The sequence below is a fragment of the Physcomitrium patens genome, chromosome 10 (assembly GCF_059467195.1).
Source record: "Physcomitrium patens ecotype Gransden chromosome 10, ASM5946719v1, whole genome shotgun sequence".
In the NCBI taxonomy this organism is placed as follows: domain Eukaryota; kingdom Viridiplantae; phylum Streptophyta; class Bryopsida; order Funariales; family Funariaceae; genus Physcomitrium; species Physcomitrium patens.
The window spans coordinates 10,185,800-10,203,195 of NC_143419.1; the positions used below are offsets into that span (position 1 = coordinate 10,185,800).

At 31.2% G+C, this 17,396-nt stretch overlaps 1 protein-coding gene and 1 pseudogene across 1 annotated transcript; both read right to left on the reverse strand.

The window, feature by feature from the left end:
- Positions 1-5,712: 5,712 nt before the first annotated feature.
- LOC112287934 (nifU-like protein 4, mitochondrial pseudogene) lies at positions 5,713-7,375 on the reverse strand (annotated as a pseudogene).
- Positions 7,376-7,776: 401 nt separating this feature from the next.
- Positions 7,777-10,398, reverse strand: LOC112287932 (uncharacterized). The gene is made up of 2 exons (XM_024531579.3): positions 8,583-10,398; positions 7,777-8,335 (listed from the first exon to the last, which is right to left on the reverse strand). The coding sequence occupies exons 1-2, from the start codon at positions 9,705-9,707 to the stop codon at positions 8,291-8,293; spliced, it is 1,170 nt and encodes a 389-aa protein (XP_024387347.1). The 5' UTR covers positions 9,708-10,398; the 3' UTR covers positions 7,777-8,290.
- Between the last annotated feature and the right edge of the window lie 6,998 nt (positions 10,399-17,396).

Sequence of the window (17,396 nt, forward strand, 5' to 3'; positions counted from 1 at the left end):
AATCACTTCTACTCTTATGAGGATTCCTTCCATAAATGTATCTGTGAGTTCCACTAATTGATCTTAATTGGTGGATTAGTTAAAAATATAGTATTGAGTCATTTAATGAGATAAATACTAAGGCTAAAGAGTCTTTTTGACTATTCACATACTTGTTAGAATTTTGAAGTATTTATAAATATAAAAGACTTATTAGAAGAAAAATTACAATATTAGAGTCTTAATAAGTCTTGGAGGCAATTATCTTAGTTAGTTTAGTATTTTTACTCATTATAGAGTATTAATGATTAGTAATTGAGACAAATTTCTATATTGGCTTCATATTTACATGTATTACTTACAAAAATCCTATCAATGATTAATTAATAGTTAAAAGAAGCATGAAAAAGAACTTCATGTCTTTTAAGTTATGTATGTAGAAAATAGGATTTTTAGTGGATTTAAATTGATTTTATTGCTATAAAAAATCATAAAAATAGAAAAATATAACCTTTTATAGATATTAGCATTATAAAAATATTTTAAGATTTTTTAGAATTTATTTAGAATTTATTTAGGATTTTTTATGAATTTTAAAGAAAATTTCAAGACCTTAGTAAAATTGAGTTTTACAACCTTAAGAGCCACTATGAAGAAATGAAACAAGATTTGAAGACTATACAAGGTTTCTAGGCTAATTGGATGTTTTTGGATACCATGGTGAAGTCAAAAATACAAAAAAAGTAATTTTACTATTAGAAATAGGAGGACCAGCAGCTAGTATAGTCCTTGTAAGAAGAGAGGTGCACAATTCCCACATAGGTTGTACCACCTTGGATATAGGTAGGAAGATAAGACTAAGGCCTCAAGGCCTCTTTAAAAGACCAATATACACTACTTGTGAGCCTTGGTGAGGTTCGAACTCCTGATTTCTTAAGCAAGTTACTCTTGAGGTAAAAATTATTTACTTAACTTTTCTATTATTTACATTCTATTTTTAATCTATCATAACTTATTCATAATAACTTGGAATTACATGATTTTTATGTCATTGAAAAGATAAAAAATTATATATCTTAAAATATTTTTTACTTTTTACTTTTTATTAGGTGAAAATCCAATGAACAGACCGTGACTAATTTTGTAGTGTACAATTGCTTGATTGCACTTGTTTCACTTATTTGGTGTTGTCCTTCTTTTGTTCTTGTTTATTGCTACTTCTACTTCTTACCATCAATTACAAACAACTCTTAATTGAGACCATCTTGTAATTTGGAGTGAAGAAAAAATTTACCCTCACAGTATTATTTAATAACTTCTAATCTAAATGTCTAGTTGGATTCAAAATTCTCCACAAGTTAACTTATATCCTTGACTACTTCTATACAAAAATTCAACTATAAATTCATTTCAAGACTTCTAATATTTTATAATCTCTAGCACATTTTAAATATGTTAATTTTTAGGCAACCACGAACTAATTCCTTCATATCTTAAAAATCCAATGCTCAAATACCATGAATTTTTAGGTACAAATTTTTAATATAGTCATTTATATTTAAATAAATTTTGAACCAATTTTTTTTCAAAAATTCAAGATATGATAAAAACCAAAACATCTATTAAAAACAACTTAGTTACAAATCTCAGTTTTGAATATTAACTTTGAATAATTTTTTTTATTTTTTTATTTTTTTAGATTAGAATATATCAATTGCTTTATATGAAATGTAGCTCTTTAAGTCCGCTTTTGAACTTCACTTTCCAATTCTTCAAAGCTTTTCTACAACTCTCTATATGCTTAAAAGAATAATAGTAGTTACCAAAATCACATCCTAACTTCAAAAAACCATAACTCTCTCATTACTACTCCAAATCACACATTTCTTTAATCCAAATTCTAGTCCAAAATATAAAATTTTGAATCCAACCTCCAAAATTTGAATGCAGTGCCTTTCCTCGAATGGATTGCTATAAAGTGGTCTCAAACTTTAAAGCGGTTCTAGATAATATCTTGAAGGCCATTGAGCATGATTTTCAACCAATAGAAATGAAGTCCTCTATCACCCATTTTATCCATCCACATAGAATGGCTTAGGAATCAAAATATTATACTTTTTATTCCAAAGCCCATCTAAACTTCTTACTAATAAATCTTATATCTTCTATCTTTAATTACAAAACTTAAACTATAAATTTAAATAAATTAGATAAATTTTTTATCATATTTATTTAATTTTAATTTAATTTAATTTTTAATTAAAATCCAAACTTTCATAATATTTCATATTATTTTTATATATTATGCTACTTTCTAGCATGACAACATTCATATTGCTTATTAAAGTTTATAGTGCAATGAGTAGTAAAGAAGAATCAATCTTAAAAACTTCTAATAAATGAAGGCTCCTTTTCCATTTGTAGAGCAAAGATTCTATATACATGAAAGATTGTACCACCTTATGCAATTGTAAAAAGTAGCACATTATATAGACATAGATTGAATCTTATAAGACTATATGTAGAGTCAAAATAAACTACTTAGAAGAATCAAATCATTCATCTTCTAGGTAGCAATAGAATATATTATTTTCTAAAGATTAGAATTTTAAATCGCAATTCATATAATTATGCATATGGTGGCATCTATTTTTTATATTATTTTTTTTGAATTATTCACTTAATACTCTTTTTTGTTCAAATAACCATATATTTATTTTTAGAATTTTGAAATTATCTTTTATTAGTTATTATAATTATAATTATAAATACTTTATAATTATTTTTATAAGATATATTAAATTATTATTATTAAAATTTTATAATTTATTATTTGATATTAAAATAGATACAAAAAAAAATCTCAATCTATTGAAAGCTTAAATTAAAAATTCTTTAGTATTTTGCAATATTTTGTGATCTTTATAATATTTGTTAGAAGCTTTAAGAAAATCTTGATGCTAAAGTTTATAAAAAATAGCAAAAAAAAAGAAAAATAAAAAGAAAAAATCTTAGTCTCTTTAAAATAAATCTTCTAACAATCTAAGTCTTTTGATTTTTTATTCTTATATCTTGTCATATATCTAATTTTGTTTCATATTCATTCTTTCTTTATTGATATTTTGATTTTTTACAATTATATTTTTAATATCTTAGCAAAGCTATGTTTTTAATAATTTATCAATTTATATATTCATATAAATAAATAAATAAATAACTTTATTTTTTTAAAAGTAATATTATATTTTGAGAGTATTTTTGAAAGTTGCAAACTACCTACATTTAAATTAACATCTTGCCTTATTATTATCTTTTCTCAAAAAAAAACTTAAATATATTGCCATTACTTTAGAAAAATTAGATGTAATTATAGAGAAATTATAAAAAAAAAAAATCACAGTAATATAATACATGCTCTTAAAATATGTTGAGATATTAAAAATATCCATGTATTCTTGATAATAGCATATCTATTATTCACTTTTGTGATAATTATAAATACACCTTTTGACAGCAATAAGTTATAATCTATTATTATTTTTAGCTTATTATGAGACCTAACCACAACTCTTTTTTTCAATTTCTAGGCCTTAAATGGCTTCAAAGTATAGAGCTATATTTCCACAATCTATGAAGAGTACACAAAGTTGAATCTTTATAAAAATCATGGTCTCTGACTAAGTCATCTTGTCTCCTATGCTTTTGGAAATGCAACATACTTTCTTTTTCAACCTCTAAAGACATCTGGTAGTATATTCAATTGTCATGGTTGTCTTCTCTATAAGCAACCAATCATATATTTGTGAGGCTACCAATACTCTCAATATAGATTTTAACATTATTTGTACTTAAAATAACTTCTATCTTATAAATCATCAATTCTTTTTATCTAATAGGACTTAAATAAAATTTAATACTTAAACAAGTACTTTCTAATAGAAGAAAATAGGATATCTTTCCATTTGCAAGGACTATCTATAGTGGTAATTCACTTGATTTTTCTAGCACCTATACATAAAAAAGAAATTTTGTATTAATTCCTCAATCATTTACCTAGACTTGTAGCGACTTTCTATTCTAATCTTATTTTTGCTATAAAGTCTAAAGAATTAGTAATTATTAATGCATAATTAACCATTTCCATTTCAATTTTTTTTATTGTATTTATTGCTGTTTCCATAATCCATTCATATCCTTCACCAAAATACAAATAAGTAGTGAAGTATGAAAATCCATCTCTTTGTTTTTGTTAGATCTATTCTTTGCTTCTAGTTCACAAATAATTGCTCTTTAGTTGTAACAAGCCCTTGTAATAGCAAATCCTATATAAATCTTATTCTTTCAGTTAAGTACTAAGTTAGACTGAGCATTCTTTTTAACCATTTTTGAAACTTTGAATACTACAAAATGAAATTACCTAGGCCTCATGTATTGTGGTTATCTTTGATTTGTAAATAAGAAATTCAAATCACCCTTCGACATTTGGTTCTTTAGGAAGTTTACATCTAGCTAGTAAGTACAATATTATAGTATTTTTTAAATTATATTTGGTTCTTTAGGAAGTTTACATCTAGCTAGTAAGTACAATATTATAGTATTTTTTAAATTATATTAGCTTTGATATTCTATAGTGGATATTTTTTCAAATTCTCCATCTTCAAATGGCACCATATTTTGTTGCGCACAATATTTGAATGGCTTTGAATCAGAAGCTTTAATTCTAGTTCACCATTGTTTCATTTCTTTACATTTTGATGCCATTCATGAGGCACATCGCTGTGGACCTCTATCTTGCTCATTGTATCTAAATTTGTACTGTTTCCTTTGAGAGAGTCTGTTAATGAAGTTGGATTGACCGGAACGACGCTCATCTCCAATCGCGTGAATTGTAGGTCTGGCATTTTGGAGCTGAGTTGATCTCTTACATTCTCGATCTACAGTTGGGTTCGTATTCACGGTGATGGATCTTTGATGCTGAGTAAGAAAAGTAGTTGATTATTATTATTATTATTATTTTTCCTTCGTCTTAGATGATAACAGTAGCGACGAGAATCATCAGAGTTAATTCGACAAGATGGCAGTTGACTGTAGGAGCTTCCAAGAGTCGATCACGGTGGAGGAAACTCTGGTGCACGACAAGTAGTGAGCAAGGGCGATTCCCACATGACGATCGTCACAAACTTGATGATGATGATTAATTGATTACAATTCCGTCCCAGTTTGGAGAAAAGTATTACAATGAGCAGGCAGTGAAACGTGCATGTTCTGTACGCATGTCGTTAGAGGAAGGTTTAAAACTGAGAGACTGCTCCTCTGTCTTCCGTTAGTCTGATGCTCTTAGACCCCAATCATATTGCTAGCACCAAGACCAAAAAGAAAGTTTTACAGCTCGAAAACTTTCAAATGCTTCAAAGCTGGTGTGAGGATGTGAGAGTTAGAGTGGTCGTTAGTATAATTGGCACAAAATAAGCAGTAATTCAGAAAAAGCTGCAGTATGTTCAAGCATACGCTGGGAGAACCTTCATTGCATCCTTGCATGATACTGAACTTGAACTAGAGGGAATAGATATCTTTTTGTCCATTTGAGAAACCAGAAAAAAGGGAATGAAAACCATTTTATGCATCTGCTGTGAAGTACTTGGAGCCGATTGTAACAATAAGAGATGATTCTAATTTTAATTCACATGAACTCTAGTTCAAGTGTATACCGATCACAACATATCTCACTCAAAATTGATTAAGAACACTGAGAGCATGCCATCAGCGTAAAATATTTAGGTTAAATCACTCATTTACAGAAGGTTCGAAAGGGTAGTGATTTAAACCCCTCTTTCCATACAAACTAGCCTCCAATCTATTTTTCTACTGCCAAATCTGCAACGGGTTCCTGCTTACCACCAAGCCGATAAAGCCCAAATCCTTGAACATTATTTCGTTTGTTGTATTTCACCCCATAGCTACGTAGGAAATAGTGATCTAGTGCAGCACTACTGCTGCATTTTCTCAATATACAGTACATCTGATCGATTCAGATTTTTCGGCAAATCTAGTTTTAGAGTAAGACCAACAAAAGCTGATTTACTCTGAAAGACGCTCTTGCATATTCACAAAGTTGGATCCTACCCTGAGAAATTAAAACCTGCCGGAGTTCAGCAGTTTGATCACAGCAGTACTGCCATAACTGTACACGCTACAAACTTTCAAGTTTGCCACTTGGAACAGATAAAAAGGACAAGTCAGATCGTTCACTAATCTTTCAAAAAGGAAGTTGTTAGGAGCACGAGAGATATCTGGGAACCGTTCACAGTAATCGTCTCCAAGGCATGCAAGTGGAAAAGATCCAATTCAGCCGACCACATTTGCTTCTTCGTCTGAGTCCTCGTCATGGACTTCTTGAACACCTTTCACCTCTGACACATAATGCAGCAACATGTTCTCAATTCGACTTCAAGTTGACAGCTGAGCTTGGACAGCCACTGCACGCCCCTTGCATCTTCAGCGACACTATCCCTGACTCTGGATCAAACCCCCAGTACTCAATATCGCCTCCATCAACTTGCACAGCGGGGCGGATACGGGTCTCAAGCAACTCCTTCATCATTGCTACGGTGTCATCATCATCCTCATCGGTAGCAGTGTCAGAAGCTCCCAAGTGAGACCCATAAAACAGAGGCTGCTTAGTCGCGTAGAAATCCATAATGGCGGCAAAAATCTCAGGCTTCAGAATATCCCAAGACACGTCCTGGGCTTTCGCCACTGTCACAAAATCGGCGCCAAAGAAGACCCTCACGACACCATCTACATCAAAGAGAGCTTTCGCCAAAGGGGACGCCATAGCCGCACGGGCATTACGAAAGTCAGAACTACCAACTTCCATCACAACTCTCCCAGGATAAAACATAAGCGACTGCGGATTTGGGGTAGTTTCCACTCGAATGAACACACCCCGCCGCTGCACGCCTCTTTGCGGCCCTGGCGACATCATCAAAGAATCAAACGTACTCCGGTTGGAGAAAGACCACCCTTGCTGCATCACCCCAACCGCACCCACATCCAATGCCCCATCCTTTCTGGCCGACTGTGAAATCAACCTCCTAACAGTCACTCGTTCCCCCTCCATCACCATGGGCCTCGTTCCCACCCTCCTCCCCAGCACCTGTACAGCTCGAATCCATGTCGCCATCTCTCTTCTCCAACGCACACATCCCAACAACAAAAACCAAACTCCCACACCCTGATGCGGACTGCACCCAAACTCTCACATACCCAGAGCGTTACTAACCAACTTGCCGTAGACGAGCTGATCTCCGAACAGACTACTGAGCTCCAGATCGCTTATAGAATTCGCTCCTCCACGTAGAAACGCGACATCAAGAATGCCGAGAATTGGCGCAGCAAGCATCGGAAATCGCGACGAAGGCCTCCGCGGCGTCTTGGTCGAATCGCAGGATGGGCAAGCCTGCCACGTGAGCCACTGCTGCACTCTGACTAGGTTCGGACATCACCGAGAGGGCTTCTTCGCCGTTGCTTCAACCAGTTCGCGACTTGGTTCACCGTGTTCTCCACCTCAGAAAATCCCAAAACTCCAAATGCATGTATTGACTAAAGAGAAAGTTATAATATGAAAGTGCGTGCACAATCCTCGTTTTTTGTATGCGCTCTAGGAAATTTGTAAAACATGAGTTGCCTGAATAAATAGGAGACATGATTTCTCAATATTACGATCTCACAAACACCCCTCGAAACCCCACAGTGGTTGATACGGTTGGTGCAAAAGGAGGTTAAAGCAAAAACTGATTATCTTTTAAAGTAGTATGGTATTTCAAGTAAAATAAAACACGGACTGTGCCCACACAACGAGCACTGTTCCCAGTTTCGCATTGTAAAGTGCCAGTTGCAACAATGCCTTAAACCATGGCCAATAGATTGTTTGATCATCACCGATTGAGATCTGCGAGATTCAGGTCTCGAATGTGGAGATTCAGAGGTTGAACCCAAACCTACTTGCCATGAACAGTTCATGTGGACTCATTCGACCTGAAGCAAGAACGTGCTCGATATCTGGCATAGTCTAGAATTCAAACAAACTCTTGAATCTCTGCAAAATTGTCCTGCAGGCTATCCTACAAAATGGGGTACTATTGCACACCCTCACCCACTCGACAGTGTAAGCAGAAGTAGTTGTTTTAGAAGACTTGGCAGAAGCTTGCTGCTAATCTGGTCCGTGTTTCGGTAGGTCAGCTTCTGACTTAGATCCAGAGAAGGTTGTAGTTTCACAACCCAGTTCCAGCACGGTCAACTTCGACTCAATTCACTCCCCTAGTGCACTCACTTGCTCCGCGAGTTTGCTCGGTTCCTGGTTGTAGGCATCATGCGCATACGTAAGTCATTTACTCCAAGAAGAGTATTCTACAACAAGGTGGTTCCATGACGTTGCTCTGCGAAAGCATATGAGTTGTCGTTGTGAACAATTTAAAACACATGCAAACGAGAAGCACAAAATTTTCGTGAGCGCTTCGCTCTGTTAAGGGAAAAGGACCCTATCGAAATCGTTGCACGAAATCTGCGACTCAATCTTGCAAATCTGGTAAGAGGAGACTTGCCTCGGTAATGCTGTCTGATGATGACTCTAAAAACTGCGCATACGAACATTTGCATTTAATGGAGGAAATTGTCGTTGAAAACAATTCCATGCACTTGTGCATTGTCCATGCGCCTTGTGAGGCCACTGCAACGAGTTCAGCCGCCAGGGCGCATGTGTTGAATATGCGCTCCTTGGCACGCCAGGACTCCAATGTGTCTAAAACAGGAACGTCTCGTTCCACTAGCCAATTGACCACAGCCAGTGGATCGTTGAGCAATTCCGTGAGTGCAGGATCGGCGTCCACACCTTTCACGGTCCACACTACTTCCTCCTTCTCGTCACTCCACTCTGGTAACCGCTCGATGGCTTTTTTCTCCCCAATTATAGCATATAGCGCTGCACGCAGAGGGCGGGCAAGAACATGGAGGCTCCCCATCCTTCTGTCGGAAGAACTGCTAGTGCCGAAACTTAACACTCCATTTGGCAACGCAGACGGACGGTACTTTTTAGAAAATCCCTCACACCATCTCCATTTACTAAAGACAAGGCGCGGCTGCACAGGACGAGACATTCGACGAAACTCTCCATTCGATTTGCTCGAGGAATTGTCGTCATTATTATCCATTGTGCTCAGCTCAAGAAGCAGTTTACCATTCCTTACCGTGAAATTCCGGCATACGGGAATCGGGACATTGTACCTCAAAAAATTACGATTCCTACTGACAACAACACCAAACTTGGCAGCGTTGGCAACTGCGAACGCTGCCAGCACGTCCGTCGATTCTACAGAAGTAGGGATAACCACTCTTACACCGCGATTACTGAACGACTCCTCCAGGAAACTAACGGCATTTAGACAAACTCCTTTTTTTTCATTGAGTATCTCAGAATCACGCCGCTGTTGTAATCTCTTGTCTCTGTTAAGACTGTGTCCGGCGCGTTTGCTGACAACCAAGAGTTCATAACCCGAATTGGAAGCAGCACTCACCAAGCGATCCACAGCATCGTCAGAAGCCCGTAAGGCTTCAAAAGGATCACCCTTCATGAACTCGAAGTCAGCATTCTCTCCCCAGAATTCGCAGTGGAGCCAGTTCGGTGCATCGAAGCACAGCAGAACCGGCTGCACCTTCCTCTCAGCGTTCATTGTAACCGCTTAAACGCTCTTGACAAAAAATCAGCTCTTGAACACGCTTAAACTCCTAACTTTACAGGCAGAAACAATTAGAGAGACCGTGTTGCCATGCATTAAGGCAGCAATGCATAGAAAACCATAGAAGTCACAAAGTCTTGTAATTTCCAAGCTCGTTTTATAATACGGCCGTCACCTTAGTTCCTCTTCGTTGCTAACAACAACAAAGCTGTGACAAGCTGGTCTGACATTCTCACCCCTGTCAGGTTTTCGAAAGACTCATATTAATGGCGCTAATCCCATTCGGCTCTTCAACTGGACTAACGAGATGATGATCTAACAAGTTGCATTAGGGTCAAGGACATCGACCCATAACACACCACCAATAACATACACTCAAAGAGATATAATATTTGGGATGTTGTAGCAATAATCAAGTTGTACTAACCGTGCACAATGTGCCTTAATACACAATAATGTAGGATAAATTTTTGACTATATGAATGTAAGGCCTAAGTGATCTGTACATCTAGATTAAGTGGATGACAAATATTCGCGACCTCGGATGAATTATGTAAGCAGATGTTTCACTCAATGACAATTAGGAGAATCGACAGCGACATTACCTGAAGCAACGCAACCCGGAGACTCGAAGCAAACTGTGACAGTCGATTAGGTGGAAGCTGCAAACTTATGACGCTGTCGCCTACTGAAACAGCCTACAGACTCCGGGGTCTAGGTTTGGGTCTCCACACCTGATGAGGGCTCTCAAGTACATTCCGACCTCCTACAAGTACGAGGATGCCCCGCCGCCATTTCTGGTCGCGACATGCGGTCCTGCTGGGTCGATGTCGATGTGCATCATTTAATAATCCCACAAGCTCCTGTGGTGGCGGCGGTGGGTGATGTCATTTCACCCACTTTCTGTTTTGATGCGAGGTAAATTCTATCCAACTGGGGTGATGTCCTACAGCCATGTGTTGTCCCATGAGATTTTGGTTGAATTTTTATTTTATTTTATTATGATTAAAACATAATGGCATACCTCTCTTTGCTAATTAGTTACATAGAAGAATTCTTGGTTAAATTCATGGCGGCCTATTCTTATTTTTGGTGGGGAGTGTAATTTTATGTGACAAAGTTACCTATCGTCATGATTGTTAATTTTTCTTCTTTGATCTAGGTCAATATAATTTGTTTGATATATTTTGGATATTTAAGTTTTTTTTTTTTTTTTTTTTTTTTCTTACCCAAAAGAAAGAAAGATTTATGTCTTGTACCAATTGATATTTTCAGAATTAATAAATTTTGATGTTTTCACTAATCTATTTTTTTTCTTTGATTAAATTTCTTATCTATAGATTATATCATTTTATTATTTGTAAATAATTTAGAAGCAAGCCTCTCTAGTAAGATGCCATATCATCCTTATATTATTGAAGCCAATGAGTGAATTGTCAAATATTCTTTATTGGATGTTAAGAAGGAGTGAATGAGGATGCTTTAGGCCTTTATTATTAATGTAGTAAAGAATAATTATATTCCAATTTCAACTATCTTAAACTATCTTGTATATCTTAAGTTTGTAAATGACTATGTCTAAAGCTATTAGTTGTGGATCATAGAATAAATAATCTTGTATCACTATTAATTAGAAAAAATTATAAGAAATGATTCTAAATTTTGATTAAAAAAAATAGCATTAGATTGCCTTAATTTTAGAAGTGGATTGTTTTGTCAAAGACTCTAGAGTCTTATAGATTTCATCAAATGATTGCTTAGGTTGAGAAAGGATTCTATATACATTTGGAATTGTGATCAAAGTAGACCACTATTAAAGTGATTGTATAGAAGATCACATGAAATATTAGATGGCATTTTATTTCTTTTATTATATTTTGCTACAATATGACTCAAATTAAAATTTGGTTCTATATTTTAGTTTGTTAATGGTGTTGTATAAGTCATATTATCTATAAGTAGTATTAAAAATTATTGTGAAAATTTTGCTTTGAAAATTGATTAAGTTTGTAAATAATGATTTTTGAGTAGGTAACAATTGTTGTTTATACATGGATCTTAACTCTAAGTTTATTAGTATATATGGACTATTTGAAAAACTCTCTTATTTTTAAAGATCAATGTTATTATTAGCTTTATTTATATTAGATGATTTTATGTAATATGAGTTAAATTATTTAATTAATATATTATAAATATAATATATTAATTAAAAATAGATGTATATTATAATATAGATTTAGAAAGATGACATATTTATCAAAGGTATTTTTAGAGTATTGAGTTACTTTTGATTAATAGATAATGTAATATTAAAGTAGTGGCTACAAGACATGGTGATCAATCAAATCTACAACATACGGGTGGTTTTGACAAAGACATGAATCACAAAGAACTAAAGGCTTAATATATTTTTGTGTCACTAAAAGATGGTATAATATTGAAATTAGAATGGCTATTTCCAAAAATAAGAAAACTACAGGTTCTTGAAACAAGACTATAAACAAGAAAGGCATTGATAAAAGTGATAATAGTCTCATTCTTACCTCTATATATATATTGTCTAAATACGAACTATGTAGTAATATTCTATAGGACCTTTGAAATATGTTCAACTTATGAAACATGTGTCTAATTTGCAAAACAAGTTTTGTACATGTGCACCACATGGCCAACTTCTTGGCTAGGTTTTCAACCTAATAAACACCTTCAAATGCATATAAAGTCAAATCCACATTGACTTCATTTATTTGTACTAATATGTAATGTCAAATAATTTCCATATTATACAAAATAAATGTCTCTAATATTTATAATATCTTCAAATATAATATATATTTATATTTTAAAAATAAATCCATAATATTAATCAACTAATAATTCACAAATATAAATTCTATATACTATCCAACAATGTTTTAGATATGCTATGATTTTAGATGAATTAATAGAATCTACATCATACTTCATGAGTAAAATTGATAAATGACTCATTACTTTTATTCTATCTCCTTATTCCATCAAATTCCTTTCTAAAAACTCTTCAACCCATGTCACATTGTTGTATTACATAAAGTTTGCTTGAGAATGCACTCGATACCTAGTTATGGAAGAAAAAATAGAACTTCCAAGAAGATGACCCTAATAACTTTAATAGAATTTTAAATAAATCCCAAATAAATCTATACTAATAAATCTTTACTTAAATCCAAAAGAAGTGTCATGAATTTATAAAAGAAAAAAAAATCATAAATTAACCCTAATAAAATATATATGATAAAAAAATCTTAGAAAATATTAAAAAAATCTTTTTAAAAAATCAAAAATAGAAATATTAATTAAATTTTAATAAAATTTTAATATAAACTTCAATAAATCCCAATAAAATCTTAAATCAAATTTTAATGAAATTATACTGAAATCCTTTCTAAACTTTTATTAAATCCTAATCAAATCTCAAAAACTAATCTTAGATAAAATCCTAATGAATTCCTAAATTTTAATCAAATTTTAATGAAATCCAAAATAAATCTTAATAAAATCTTAATAAAATCCTAAATCCTAATCAAATCCTTATTAAATCGTAATCTTAGATCAAATCCTAAGTAAATCCTAAACAAAACTTAAATCTTAAATCAAATCTTAAATCAAATCCTAAAAAAATTCCAATCAAATCTTAATTCCTAAATAAATCCTAATAAATCTTAATTAATTCTAATAAATATTAATTAATCCTAAAAAATCTTTAATCAAATTCTAAATCTTAAATAAATTCTTAAAAAACCTTATAAAAAATTGAAAATTGTAATAATGAATGCTTTAACAATCAATTTTAATTCAAAATTTACAATCCTTATAATAATTAAATTAGCAAAAAGTATAAAAAATTTAAAAAAGACTACACTTACCAAATAGATGAACGTTCCTTAACTTTGCTTAGGAATCAATTGCCTCTGTTTCCAACTTTGATGTTGATATTTTTAAATAATAATATCTTAATTTTATTATTCAATTGATTTCAGACTTTGAACAATCATTTTTTTTGAAATTTCATGAAATGCCTCTACATTCATAATCTATGTTTATGTATCTTTATATTCCATTTTCATTTCAACAATCTTTCTATGCATGTCTTATAGCTGATCATGCACTCTTATAATTCCATCTTTGTCTATTTTTTTTTTTATCAATGATTGATTTATTAATATATTAAACATATATTCTATATCTTTAAATATCTTTTCTTTATTTCTTATCTATACTTGTAATGATCTTTCTTTCAAAATACCTTGTAGACATATATTATTTCAAAAGAAATAATATATGGCCTAAAACATATTCTTCTCTTTAACTTTTAAATTGTTAAAATTTATTTTCAATATATTCCAAATCTTATAGTTACTATTCTATTCTATTCTATCTAACTCTCTTCTTCTTTTTAATCTTTGTAAAGCTTGTATTCAACATTTCAACATCTTTTTTTCTTCTTAAAAATGCATCTATAACTTTTAAGCTCAATGATAGGCCATTATAAGCTTTTACAATCTTTTTTCCAACTTCAGCAAGTTCATGAGGCAACTTATCTCGATATCTACAAGAATAAGTAATAAACAACCTTAAACTTATTTCTTCTTCAAGCTCTTTAAAATTCAAAGACTAAGCTTTTAAGTCTAAATAATCGTAGAACTTATATTTAATCCTTGTATATACTCTAATAATCTATTTCTAATATATAATAATAATGTAAATTTTATTAAGCTTAAGTATAATTTCCAATTCTAATTCACTTCAAAACCTAAATCATAGTCTTAAACCTTAAATGACCACCATCCTTAAAAATTCACCACTAAAAACTTTGTTATATGATTAATTTAATCCAAAAACAAAATAAAATTATATACCATAAAATTTATATAATTTATTTTATTAAATCATTTAAATACATCTATTTTTTCTATTCAAAATATAAATATTTAAATATAAAATATTCCAAGAATCATCATAATAAGCTATAACTTATACAAACTTCTATTTATAATTTAATGTCTCTCTATCCATTCAATTAAAATAAAATTTAAATATTTTCTAATTTTTTTAAATTTATTTAAGTTTAATTAATTAATATACTATAAATAGTTAAAATTACTTTCTATGTAATTTCTACTTACACATACTACTTTACAAAGAAGATTGTAACTAACAAATTACTTAATAAAAAACTTTATTTTAGTAATGTCATTGAAGCCACAATAACTATTATCAAACATAAGTATAATCATCTCAAAATCCTTTACTTCAAATGCTTTATACATATTGTAGCTTGCATATTGGAGATTTGTATGTGTAAATAGGTCAAAACCACTCACCAAGCAATAGGGCACATAACTTGGGATGCTAGAACCTTTTATGTACATTAATAATCGATTTATTATTTTTACACAAGAATTTTGCCTTCCAACCACTTTTGTTGGAAAGAACAAAAAAATTTGCACATCTTATCTACTTTTTTTAAAAAAAAAAGTGTGTACCTTTCATCAAGCTTGCATCATTGATCATATCAATGTCACCAAACTTCTAATTTAGTATATAAGTAAGAAGAATATGATGTTATTTACTTAATAAATATAAATAAAAAATAAATACATGTTATTAAATTTTATAGATGATTTTCATCCAAATAGATATAAAAATAGTTCATACAAAAATTGTGTTTTGTCAAGTATATGGATTAGTTCAACAAAAAATTTTGTGAACAAAAAGATCCTTTATAATATTCCTTCTCTTAATTTAAATAGACAACACAGCTAAGATTAGAATATCAAATCTAGGCCAAAAGATGGTTGTATGAGTTCAATGAGATACTCTATTCATTTGGTAAGGTATCTATGTATAACACAAAATAATAAAGGCTATTTATACAAAAAACAAAAATAATATGTACAATTAAATTCATGAAGTATACTACCATAGATATAAATCTGAAAACATCATACTTTGAATTGTGATTTGATGAGGATTATATAATTGATGATTTGGGCTTCATAATAAAGCAACTTATTTGCATTACCTATATCACTATAAAAAAAACCTTCAATAATTAATAATTGATAACTTAATTTCTTCATATTTTCTAACAATTCTAAATGTATATAAATCTTTCACATGATCAACAAAAAATAAAAAAACTATTAGAAATAACATAGTACAAAAAAACATAGCACAAGTCAAAGTGCATATTTAATATGGAAGTCTAAGTGAATGATAAGTTTTATTAGTAAGATTAACATAAAGAAAAGGTCAAGAGTGACCAAATCTACTTATTCAAAAAAACTTGATAGATAATATAGATTGGTTCTCTTAATGATAGTAACATATTGGTTAATACAATTTCTTTTTACAACTTGATTATAAATCAAACAATTTAATTTACATAAATGGATCTAAGTAATAAATCTTGATTTTAATACATAGATCTCTTTCTAGAAGAAAGAACTTTATAAAGCTCTACTTAAAAAATTAGCACTTCTTACACTAATTGAAAGTGAGAAAAAAATATAGTTTGAAATTAGAACCTCTTTTAAGGCACATAAAACAAATATTATTTTCTTTTGCCATTTCATAGTTTATATCCATTACTCAAGCACATATTTACAAAGAAAATCAGCCACCACATATATATGCAACAATCGTTTATTTGGCCATAATCAACATCTACTTTATATATTTGTACAACTCTATTCTGTAATAAATAATTTGAAAAGCAATCTTTTATCAAGCTTACATCATTTGTAGATCAAGAGCTTCTATAGATTCAAATGACAATCCGCTTGCATCTATATAAAAAAATAAAGTTGCTTATATAAATCCACTACTATAAACTACAAATAATACATATTAATTAAGAGCTCATATATATATGTATATATATATATATATATATATATATATATTTTTTCAAAGCAATTCAACTAATGTAGTTAGTTCAAATGGGCTTCATTTCTTTCTTGTATACATGCTTCTATGTCACAACAACTCTATATACTCCAGAAGTCCGTCTTGCTTGATGATGCAAAAAAAAAAAATCTAAAATACATGAAAGAAGATCTCTCAAACTATTATACTCTAATTTATACTTGTATCCCCTCTTGTGCCATACACCTTAAGTTCTTCTCTAAGCTTCAAATTAAATGCAATCTCAAGCTCAAAGACTAGTCTACAACATCACAATCTCTTTACAAAATCAACAACTCTAATAAAAATCCTCTAAATTTCCTTTGCCATACTTTATTAAAAATCCACATTAGTAACAACTTGTCAAATCCCTCAAAACCAACTTATGCAAGCATCAAACAAGGCCCAAATTAAGCATCTATATCACAACGTGTGAATTAAGGAGCACAAATATTAATTGGCAATAATAGCTTTGACACTACTTGAATTCCAACTTGGTATAATTTGAATCCAAAGAAGGCTAGAATATCTATGGCTAATTTTGGATTTTAAGTAAGTAACCAAAACATACTTGCTTGTAATAACTTTGAATATAGTATTAGTTGAAATCTAAAATTCCAATCTAAAATAAGAAAAGCCTATTTCATAGTCTTACTAATTATTATCACTATTATAATCATAAGATTACTAAAAATTAGGCTAAGATTTGACTGACTAATGTATATCTTCTAT